Source organism: Coregonus clupeaformis, unplaced genomic scaffold (genome assembly GCF_020615455.1).
Source record: "Coregonus clupeaformis isolate EN_2021a unplaced genomic scaffold, ASM2061545v1 scaf0350, whole genome shotgun sequence".
Classification (NCBI taxonomy): domain Eukaryota; kingdom Metazoa; phylum Chordata; class Actinopteri; order Salmoniformes; family Salmonidae; genus Coregonus; species Coregonus clupeaformis.
This window is the reverse complement of record NW_025533805.1, coordinates 224,913-236,912: the sequence shown is the minus strand read 5'-3', so window position 1 is coordinate 236,912 and position 12,000 is coordinate 224,913. Positions and strand designations below refer to the sequence as shown.

The window sequence follows — 12,000 nt, the reverse complement described above, 5'->3', positions numbered from 1 at the left end:
GCCACCCCCGTGCTTCACGGTTGGGATGGTGTTCTTCGGCTTGCAAGCGACCCCCTTTTTCCTCCAAACATAACGATGGTCATTATGGCCAAACAGTTATATTTTTGTTTCATCAGACCAGAGGACATTTCTCCAAAAAGTATGATCTTTGTCCCCATGTGCAGTTGCAAACCGTAGTCTGGCTTTTATGCGGTTTTGGAGCAGTGGCTTCTACCTTGCTGAGCGGCCTTTCAATATGATGTGATGAAAGAAACAAAATATGAAATAAATCATTCTCTCTACTATTATTCTGACATTTCACATTCTTAAAATAAAGTGGTGATCCTAACTAGGATTAAATGTCAGGAATTGTGGAAAAACTGAGTTTAAATGTACTTGGCTAAGGTGTATGTAAACTTCCGACTTCAACTGTATATACCTAGTATATATACAAAAGTCTGTGGACACCCCTTCAAATTAGTGGATTCGGCTATTTCAGTCACACACGTTGCTGACAGGTGTATAAGATTGAGCGCACAGCCATGCAATCTCCATAGACAAACATTGGCAGTAGAATGGCCTTACTGAAGAGCTCAGTGACTTTCAACGTGGTACTGTCATAGGATGCCACCTTTCCAACAAGTCAGTTCATTAAATTCCTGCCCTGCTAGAGCTGCCCTGGTCAACTGTAAGTGCTGTTATTGTGAAGTGGCAACGTCTAGGAGCAACAACGGCTCAGCCGTGAAGTGGTAGACCACACAAGCTCACAGAATGTGGACCGCCGAGTGCTGAAGCACGTACGTCTGTCCTCGGTTGCAACACTCACTACCGAGTTCCAAACTGCCTCTGGAAGCAACGTCAGCACAATAACTGTTTGTCGGGAGCTTCATGAAATGGGTTTCCACGGCCTAAGATAACAATGCGCAATGCCAAGCGTCGGCTGGAGTGGTGTAAAGCTCGCAGCCATTGGACTCTGGAGCAGTGGAAACGCGTTCTCTGGAGTGATGAATCATGCTTCACCATATGGCAGTCCGACAGATGAATCTGGGTTTGACGGATGCCTTGAGAACGCTACCTGCCCCAATGCATAGTGCCAACTGTAAAGTTTGGTGGAGGAGGAATAATGTTCTGGGGCTGTTTTTCAGTGTTCGGGCTAGGCCCCTTAGTTCCAGTGAAGGGAAATCTTAACTCTGGAGCTCTTTCAGAGTGACCATCAGGTTCATGGTCACCTCTCTGACCAAGGTCCTTCTCCCCCGATTGCTCAGTTTGGAAGGGCGGCCAGCTCAAGGAAGAGTCTTGGTGGTTCCAAACTTCTTCCATTTAAGAATGATGGAGGCCACTGTGTTCTTGGGGACCTTCAAGACTCTGCATGCAGAATTCTGCAAAAATATCCTCTGTGTACAACAGAAAACACAAAATAATGCATGCAGAGCAGAATTAGGCCGATACCCGCTATTTATCAAAATCCAGAAAAGAGCCGTTAAATTCTATAACCACTTAAAAGGAAGCAATGCCCAAACCTTCCATAACAAAGCCATCACCTACAGAGAGATGAACTTGGAGAAGAGTCCCTCCCCTAAGCAAGCTGGTCCTGGGGCTCTGTTCACAAACAGACCTCACAGAGCCCCAGGACAGCAATACAATTAGACCCAACCAAATCATGAGAAAACAAAAAGAGAATTACTTGACACATTGGAAAGAAATTGCAAAAAAACTGAGCAAACTAGAATGCTATTTGGCTCTAAACAGAGAGTACACAGTGGCAGAATACCTGACCACTGTGACTGACCCAAACTTAAGGAAAGCTTTGACTATGTAAAGACTCAGTGAACATAGCCTTGCTATTGAGAAAGGCCGCCGTAGGCAGACCTGGCTCTCAAGAGAAGACAGGCTATGTGCACACTGCCCACAAAATGAGGTGGAAACTGAGCTGCACTTCCTAACATCCTGCCAAATGTATGACCATATTAGAGACACATATTTCCCTCAGATTATACAGATCCACAAAGAATTCGAAAACAAACCCATTTTTGATCAACTCCCTTATCTACTGGGTGAAGGATGCAGAGAGAGGATGCTGGCCCTGTTGTACTGAGGCTGAGTGTCTAGGCTGCAGTGTATTCACAGACCCCTTGACTTTTTCCACATTTTGTTAAATTACAACCTTATTCTAAATTAATTTTTTCCTCATCAATCTATACACAATACCCCATAATGACGAAGCGAAAACAGGATTTTAGAAATCTTAGCACATTTATAAAAAAATAAAAAATCTCCAGGTGGTCCTAACCTCTCTCCAGGTGGTCCTAACCTCTCTCCAGGTGGTCCCTCCCTCTCTCCAGGTGGTCCTAACCTCTCTCCAGGTGGTCCCTCCCTCTCTCCAGGTGGTCCTAACCTCTCTCCAGGTGGTCCCTCCCTCTCTCCAGGTGGTCCTTCCCTCTCTCCAGGTGGTCCTAACCTCTCTCCAGGTGGTCCCTCCCTCTCTCCAGGTGGTCCTAACCTCTCTCCAGGTGGTCCTAACCTCTCTCCAGGTGGTCCCTCCCTCTCTCCAGGTGGTCCTAACCTCTCTCCAGGTGGTCCCTCCCTCTCTCCAGGTGGTCCCTCCCTCTCTCCAGGTGGTCCCTCCCTCTCTCCAGGTGGTCCTAACCTCTCTCCAGGTGGTCCTAACCTCTCTCCAGGTGGTCCTAACCTCTCTCCAGGTGGTCCTAACCTTTGATGTATGTTCCCTCCCTCCCTCTCTCCAGGTGGTCCTATGGGGTGCTGCTCTGGGAGATCTTCACCCTGGGGGGGTCCCCGTACCCCGGCATCCCTGTCGAGGAGCTGTTCAAACTGCTGAATGAGGGCCACCGCATGGACAAGCCTGCCAACTGCACACATGAACTGTACGTCATGTTTATACACTATCATATAGACATGGATCATGAGGGAGTGTTGTATTGTAACTGTTGTGTCTCTGTAGGTATATGATCATGAGGGAGTGTTGTATTGTAACTGTTGTGTCTCTGTAGGTATATGATCATGAGGGAGTGCTGGCATGCTGTTCCATCCCAGAGGCCTACCTTCAGGCAGCTGGTGGAAGACCATGACAGGGTTCTATCCATGACCTCCACGGACGTAAGTCACAACTATTACTGTAACTCTAACCCCAGATTACTGTAACCCTAACCCCAGATTACTGTAACCCTAACCCCAGATTACTGTAACCCTAACCCCAGATTACTGAAACCCTAACCCCAGATTACTGTAACCCTAACCCCAGATTACTGTAACTCTAACCCCAGATTACTCTAACCCTAACCCCAGATTACTCTAACCCTAACCCCAGATTACTGTAACCCTAACCCCAGATTACTGTAACCCTAACCCCAGATTACTGTAACCCTAACCCCAGATTACTGTAACCCTAACCCCAGATTACTGTAACCCTAACCACAGATTACTGTAACCCTAACCCCAGATTACTGAAACCCTAACCCCAGATTACTGTAACCCTAACCCCAGATTACTGTAACCCTAACCCCAGATTACTGTAACTCTAACCCCAGATTACTGTAACCCTAATCCCAGATTACTGTAACCCTAACCCCAGATTACTGTAACCCTAACCCCAGATTACTGTAACACTAACCCCAGATTACTGAAACCCTAACCCCAGATTACTCTAACCCTAACCCCAGATTACTGTAACTCTAACCCCAGATTACTGTAACCCTAACCCCAGATTACTGTAACCCTAACCCCAGATTACTGTAACCCTAACCCCAGATTACTGTAACCCTAACCCCAGATTACTGTGATTCTACCCCCAAGCCATAAGACTCCTGAACAGCTAATCATTGCTACCCGGACTATTTGCAGATAACCCTCTTGAACCCCAGTGTCCAAATAACCCTCTTTAACCCCAGTGTCCAAATAACCCTCTTTGACCCCAGTGTCCAAATAACCCTCTTTGACCCCAGTGTCCAAATAACCCTCTTTGACCCCAGTGTCCAAATAACCCTCTTGAACCCCAGTGTCCAAATAACCCTCTTGAACCCCAGTCCAAATAACCCTCTTTGACCCCAGTGGGTAATTAACCCTCTTGGACCCCAGTGTCCAAATAACCCTCTTGAACCCAAGTCTCCAAATAACCCTCTTGGACCCCAGTGTCCAAATAACCCTCTTGGACCCCAGTGTCTAAATAACCCCTTTGGACCCCAGTGTCCAAATAACCCTCTTGGACCCCAGTGTCTAAATAACCCTCTTGAACCCCAGTGTCCAAATAACCCTCTTTGACCCCAGTGGGTAATTAACCCTCTTGAACCCCAGTGTCCAAATAACCCTCTTGAACCCCAGTGTCCAAATAACCATCTTGAACCACAGTGTCCAAATAACCCTCTTGAACCCCAGTGTCCAAATAACCCTCTTGAACCCCAGTGTCCAAATAACCCTCTTGAACCACAGTGTCCAAATAACCCTCTTGAACCCCAGTGTCCAAATAACCCTCTTGAACCCCAGTGTCCAAATAAACCTCTTGAACCACAGTGTCCAAATAACCCTCTTGAACCCCAGTGTCCAAATAACCCTCTTGGACCCCACTGTTCAAATAACCCTCTTGAACCCCAGTCTCCAAATAACCCTCTTGGACCCCAGTGTCCAAATAACCCTCTTGAACCCCAGTCTCCAAATAACCCTCTTGGACCCCAGTGGGTAATTAACCCTCTTGAACCCCAGTGTCCAAATAACCCTCTTGAACCCCAGTGTCCAAATAACCCTCTTGAACCCCAGTGTCCAAATAACCCTATTGAACCCCAGTGTCCAAATAACCCTCTTGAACCACAGTGTCCAAATAACCCTCTTGAACCCCAGTCTCCAAATAACCCTATTGGACCCCAGTGGGTAATTAACCCTCTTGAACCCCAGTGTCCAAATAACCCTCTTGAACCCCAGTTTCCAAATAACCCTCTTGAACCACAGTGTCCAAATAACCCTCTTGAACCACAGTGTCCAAATAACCCTCTTGGACCCCAGTGTCCAAATAACCCTCTTGGACCCCAGTCTCCAAATAACCGTATTGGACCCCAGTGGGTAATTAACCCTCTTGAACCCCAGTGTCCAAATAACCCTCTTGAACCCCAGTGTCCAAATAACCCTCTTGAACCACAGTGTCCAAATAACCCTCTTGAACCCCAGTCTCCAAATAACCCTATTGGACCCCAGTGGGTAATTAACCCTCTTGAACCCCAGTGTCCAAATAACCCTCTTGAACCCCAGTGTCCAAATAACCCTCTTGAACCACAGTGTCCAAATAACCCTCTTGAACCCCAGTGTCCAAATAACCCTCTTGAACCCCAGTGTCCAAATAACCCTCTTGGACCCCACTGTTCAAATAACCCTCTTGAACCCCAGTCTCCAAATAACCCTCTTGAACCCCAGTGTCCAAATAACCCTCTTGAACCCCAGTCTCCAAATAACCCTCTTGGACCCCAGTGGGTAATTAACCCTCTTGAACCCCAGTGTCCAAATAACCCTCTTGAACCCCAGTGTCCAAATAACCCTCTTGAACCCCAGTCTCCAAATAACCCTATTGGACCCCAGTGGGTAATTAACCCTCTTGAACCCCAGTGTCCAAATAACCCTCTTGAACCCCAGTGTCCAAATAACCCTCTTGAACCACAGTGTCCAAATAACCCTCTTGAACCCCAGTGTCCAAATAACCCTCTTGAACCCCAGTGTCCAAATAACCCTCTTGGACCCCACTGTTCAAATAACCCTCTTGAACCCCAGTCTCCAAATAACCCTCTTGGACCCCAGTGTCCAAATAACCCTCTTGAACCCCAGTCTCCAAATAACCCTCTTGGACCCCAGTGGGTAATTAACCCTCTTGAACCCCAGTGTCCAAATAACCCTCTTGAACCCCAGTGTCCAAATAACCCTCTTGAACCCCAGTGTCCAAATAACCCTCTTGAACCCCAGTGTCCAAATAACCCTCTTGAACCACAGTGTCCAAATAACCCTCTTGAACCCCAGTCTCCAAATAACCCTATTGGACCCCAGTGGGTAATTAACCCTCTTGAACCCCAGTGTCCAAATAACCCTCTTGAACCCCAGTGTCCAAATAACCCTCTTGAACCACAGTGTCCAAATAACCCTCTTGAACCACAGTGTCCAAATAACCCTCTTGGACCCCAGTGTCCAAATAACCCTCTTGGACCCCAGTCTCCAAATAACCGTATTGGACCCCAGTGGGTAATTAACCCTCTTGAACCCCAGTGTCCAAATAACCCTCTTGAACCCCAGTGTCCAAATAACCCTCTTGAACCACAGTGTCCAAATAACCCTCTTGAACCCCAGTCTCCAAATAACCCTATTGGACCCCAGTGGGTAATTAACCCTCTTGAACCCCAGTGTCCAAATAACCCTCTTGAACCCCAGTGTCCAAATAACCCTCTTGAACCACAGTGTCCCAATAACCCTCTTGAACCCCAGTGTCCAAATAACCCTCTTGAACCCCACTGTTCAAATAACCCTCTTGGACCCCAGTGTCCAAATAACCCTCTTGGACCCCAGTGTCCAAATAACCCTCTTGGACCCCAGTGTCCAAATAACCCTCTTGAACCCCACTGTTCAAATAACCCTCTTGAACCCCAGTGTCCAAATAACCCTCTTGAACCCCAGTGTCCAAATAACCCTCTTGGACCCCAGTGTCCAAATAACCCTCTTTGACCCCAGTGTCCAAATAACCCTCTTGGACCCCAGTGTCCAAATAACCCTCTTGGACCCCAGTGTCCAAATAACCCCTTTGGACCCCAGTGTCCAAATAACCCTCTTGAACCACTGTGTGTTGTGTTGGTTCCGTCAGGAATACCTGGACCTGTCTGTTCTAATGCTGTGTGTTGTGTTACTACAGGAGTACCTGGACCTGTCTGTTCTAATGCTGTGTGTTGTGTTGGTTCCTTCAGGAGTACCTGGACCTGTCTGTTCTAATGCTGTGTGTTGTGTTACTACAGGAGTACCTGGACCTGTCTGTTCTAATGCTGTGTGTTGTGTTACTACAGGAGTACCTGGACCTGTCTGTTCTAACACTGTGTGTTGTGTTGGTTCCTTCAGGAGTACCTGGACCTGTCTGTTCTAATGCTGTGTGTTGTGTTGGTTCCTTCAGGAATTCCTGGACCTGTCTGTTCTAATGCTGTGTGTTGTGTTACTACAGGAGTACCTGGACCTGTCTGTTCTAACACTGTGTGTTGTGTTGGTTCCTTCAGGAGTACCTGGACCTGTCTGTTCTAATGCTGTGTGTTGTGTTGGTTCCTTCAGGAATTCCTGGACCTGTCTGTTCTAATGCTGTGTGTTGTGTTCCTTCAGGAGTACCTGGACCTGTCTGTTCTAACACTGTGTGTTGTGTTGGTTCCTTCAGGAATACCTGGACCTGTCTATTCTAACACTGTGTGTTGTGTTGGTTCCTTCAGGAGTACCTGGACCTGTCTGTTCTAATGCTGTGTGTTGTGTTGGTTCCTTCAGGAATACCTGGACCTGTCTGTTCTAATGCTGTGTGTTGTGTTGGTTCCTTCAGGAATACCTGGACCTGTCTGTTCTAACACTGTGTGTTGTGTTGGTTCCTTCAGGAATACCTGGACCTGTCTGTTCTAATGCTGTGTGTTGTGTTGGTTCCTTCAGGAGTACCTGGACCTGTCTGTTCTAATGCTGTGTGTTGTGTTGGTTCCTTCAGGAGTACCTGGACCTGTCTGTTCTAACACTGTGTGTTGTGTTACTACAGGAGTACCTGGACCTGTCTGTTCTAACACTGTGTGTTGTGTTGGTTCCTTCAGGAGTACCTGGACCTGTCTGTTCTAACACTGTGTGTTGTGTTACTACAGGAGTACCTGGACCTGTCTGTTCTAACACTGTGTGTTGTGTTGGTTCCTTCAGGAATACCTGGACCTGTCTATTCTAATGCTGTGTGTTGTGTTACTACAGGAGTACCTGGACCTGTCTGTTCTAATGCTGTGTGTTGTGTTGGTTCCTTCAGGAGTACCTGGACCTGTCTGTTCTAACACTGTGTGTTGTGTTGGTTCCTTCAGGAATACCTGGACCTGTCTATTCTAATGCTGTGTGTTGTGTTACTACAGGAGTACCTGGACCTGTCTGTTCTAACACTGTGTGTTGTGTTGTGTTACTACAGGAGTACCTGGACCTGTCTGTTCTAACACTGTGTGTTGTGTTACTACAGGAGTACCTGGACCTGTCTGTTCTAATGCTGTGTGTTGTGTTCCTTCAGGAGTACCTGGACCTGTCTGTTCTAATGCTGTGTGTTGTGTTGGTTCCTTCAGGAGTACCTGGACCTGTCTGTTCTAACACTGTGTGTTGTGTTGGTTCCTTCAGGAATACCTGGACCTGTCTATTCTAATGCTGTGTGTTGTGTTGGTTCCTTCAGGAGTACCTGGACCTGTCTGTTCTAACACTGTGTGTTGTGTTGGTTCCTTCAGGAGTACCTGGACCTGTCTGTTCTAACACTGTGTGTTGTGTTACTACAGGAGTACCTGGACCTGTCTGTTCTAATGCTGTGTGTTGTGTTGGTTCCTTCAGGAGTACCTGGACCTGTCTGTTCTAATGCTGTGTGTTGTGTTGGTTCCTTCAGGAATACCTGGACCTGTCTGTTCTAATGCTGTGTGTTGTGTTGGTTCCTTCAGGAGTACCTGGACCTGTCTGTTCTAATGCTGTGTGTTGTGTTACTACAGGAGTACCTGGACCTGTCTGTTCTAATGCTGTGTGTTGTGTTGGTTCCTTCAGGAATACCTGGACCTGTCTGTTCTAATGCTGTGTGTTGTGTTGGTTCCTTCAGGAATACCTGGACCTGTCTGTTCTAATGCTGTGTGTTGTGTTACTACAGGAGTACCTGGACCTGTCTGTTCTAATGCTGTGTGTTGTGTTACTACAGGAGTACCTGGACCTGTCTGTTCTAATGCTGTGTGTTGTGTTACTACAGGAGTACCTGGACCTGTCTGTTCTAACACTGTGTGTTGGTTCCTTCAGGAGTACCTGGACCTGTCTGTTCTAACACTGTGTGTTGTGTTGGTTCCTTCAGGAGTACCTGGACCTGTCTGTTCTAATGCTGTGTGTTGGTTCCTTCAGGAATACCTGGACCTGTCTGTTCTAACACTGTGTGTTGTGTTGGTTCCTTCAGGAGTACCTGGACCTGTCTGTTCTAATGCTGTGTGTTGTGTTGGTTCCTTCAGGAGTACCTGGACCTGTCTGTTCTAACACTGTGTGTTGTGTTCGTTCCTTCAGGAATACCTGGACCTGTCTGTTCTAACACTGTGTGTTGTGTTGGTTCCTTCAGGAATACCTGGACCTGTCTGTTCTAATGCTGTGTGTTGTGTTGGTTCCTTCAGGAGTACCTGGACCTGTCTGTTCTAATGCTGTGTGTTGTGTTGGTTCCTTCAGGAATACCTGGACCTGTCTGTTCTAATGCTGTGTGTTGTGTTGGTTCCTTCAGGAATACCTGGACCTGTCTGTTCTAATGCTGTGTGTTGTGTTGGTTCCTTCAGGAATACCTGGACCTGTCTGTTCTAATGCTGTGTGTTGTGTTACTACAGGAGTACCTGGACCTGTCTGTTCTAATGCTGTGTGTTGTGTTGGTTCCTTCAGGAGTACCTGGACCTGTCTGTTCTAACACTGTGTGTTGTGTTGGTTCCTTCAGGAGTACCTGGACCTGTCTGTTCTAACACTGTGTGTTGTGTTGGTTCCTTCAGGAATACCTGGACCTGTCTGTTCTAATGCTGTGTGTTGGTTCCTTCAGGAATACCTGGACCTGTCTGTTCTAATGCTGTGTGTTGTGTTGGTTCCTTCAGGAGTACCTGGACCTGTCTGTTCTAATGCTGTGTGTTGGTTCCTTCAGGAGTACCTGGACCTGTCTGTTCTAACACTGTGTGTTGTGTTACTACAGGAATACCTGGACCTGTCTGTTCTAATGCTATGTGTTGTGTTGGTTCCTTCAGGAATACCTGGACCTGTCTGTTCTAATGCTGTGTGTTGTGTTGGTTCCTTCAGGAATACCTGGACCTGTCTGTTCTAATGCTGTGTGTTGTGTTGGTTCCTTCAGGAGTACCTGGACCTGTCTGTTCTAATGCTGTGTGTTGTGTTACTACAGGAATACCTGGACCTGTCTGTTCTAATGCTGTGTGTTGTGTTACTACAGGAGTACCTGGACCTGTCTGTTCTAATGCTGTGTGTTGTGTTACTACAGGAGTACCTGGACCTGTCTGTTCTAATGCTGTGTGTTGGTTCCTTCAGGAATACCTGGACCTGTCTGTTCTAACACTGTGTGTTGTGTTGGTTCCTTCAGGAATACCTGGACCTGTCTGTTCTAATGCTGTGTGTTGTGTTGGTTCCTTCAGGAGTACCTGGACCTGTCTGTTCTAATGCTGTGTGTTGTGTTGGTTCCTTCAGGAGTACCTGGACCTGTCTGTTCTAATGCTGTGTGTTGTGTTACTACAGGAGTACCTGGACCTGTCTGTTCTAATGCTGTGTGTTGTGTTGGTTCCTTCAGGAATACCTGGACCTGTCTGTTCTAATGCTGTGTGTTGTGTTGGTTCCTTCAGGAATACCTGGACCTGTCTGTTCTAACACTGTGTGTTGTGTTGGTTCCTTCAGGAGTACCTGGACCTGTCTGTTCTAACACTGTGTGTTGTGTTGGTTCCTTCAGGAGTACCTGGACCTGTCTGTTCTAATGCTGTGTGTTGTGTTACTACAGGAGTACCTGGACCTGTCTGTTCTAATGCTGTGTGTTGTGTTGGTTCCTTCAGGAGTACCTGGACCTGTCTGTTCTAATGCTGTGTGTTGTGTTGGTTCCTTCAGGAGTACCTGGACCTGTCTGTTCTAATGCTGTGTGTTGTGTTGGTTCCTTCAGGAGTACCTGGACCTGTCTGTTCTAACACTGTGTGTTGTGTTGGTTCCTTCAGGAATACCTGGACCTGTCTGTTCTAATGCTGTGTGTTGTGTTGGTTCCTTCAGGAGTACCTGGACCTGTCTGTTCTAATGCTGTGTGTTGTGTTACTACAGGAGTACCTGGACCTGTCTGTTCTAATGCTGTGTGTTGTGTTACTACAGGAGTACCTGGACCTGTCTGTTCTAATGCTGTGTGTTGTGTTGGTTCCTTTAGGAATACCTGGACCTGTCTGTTCTAATGCTGTGTGTTGTGTTGTGTTACTAAAGGAGTACCTGGACCTGTCTGTTCTAACACTGTGTGTTGTGTTGGTTCCTTCAGGAATACCTGGACCTGTCTGTTCTAATGCTGTGTGTTGTGTTACTACAGGAGTACCTGGACCTGTCTGTTCTAATGCTGTGTGTTGTGTTGGTTCCTTCAGGAGTACCTGGACCTGTCTGTTCTAATGCTGTGTGTTGTGTTGGTTCCTTCCAGGAGTACCTGGACCTGTCTGTTCTAATGCTGTGTGTTGTGTTGGTTCCTTCAGGAGTACCTGGACCTGTCTGTTCTAATGCTGTGTGTTGTGTTGGTTCCTTCAGGAGTACCTGGACCTGTCTGTTCTAATGCTGTGTGTTGTGTTACTACAGGAGTACCTGGACCTGTCTGTTCTAACACTGTGTGTTGTGTTGGTTCCTTTAGGAATACCTGGACCTGTCTGTTCTAATGCTGTGTGTTGGTTCCTTCAGGAGTACCTGGACCTGTCTGTTCTAACACTGTGTGTTGTGTTGGTTCCTTCAGGAGTACCTGGACCTGTCTGTTCTAACACTGTGTGTTGTGTTGGTTCCTTCAGGAGTACCTGGACCTGTCTGTTCTAATGTGGTGTGTTGTGTTGGTTCCTTCAGGAGTACCTGGACCTGTCTGTTCTAATGCTGTGTGTTGTGTTGGTTCCTTCAGGAGTACCTGGACCTGTCTGTTCTAACACTGTGTGTTGTGTTACTACAGGAGTACCTGGACCTGTCTGTTCTAATGCTGTGTGTTGTGTTGGTTCCTTCAGGAGTACCTGGACCTGTCTGTTCTAATGCTGTGTGTTGTGTTGGTTCCTTCAGGAGTACCTGGACCTG

The 12,000-nt window shown here is 47.1% G+C and overlaps 1 protein-coding gene across 1 annotated transcript in view; it reads left to right on the top strand.

Annotated features, from left to right (window-relative positions):
• LOC121556697 (fibroblast growth factor receptor 3) overlaps nucleotides 1-12,000 on the top strand; it is a gene marked incomplete at its 5' end in the record, with an annotated part of 202,654 nt that overhangs the window by 178,670 nt on the left and 11,984 nt on the right. Inside the window, 2 exons of the mRNA XM_045215005.1 lie at nucleotides 2,724-2,861; nucleotides 2,988-3,093. Of these exons, the coding sequence (XP_045070940.1) occupies nucleotides 2,724-2,861; nucleotides 2,988-3,093 (244 nt within the window). The remainder of the gene's footprint in view (nucleotides 1-2,723; nucleotides 2,862-2,987; nucleotides 3,094-12,000) is intronic.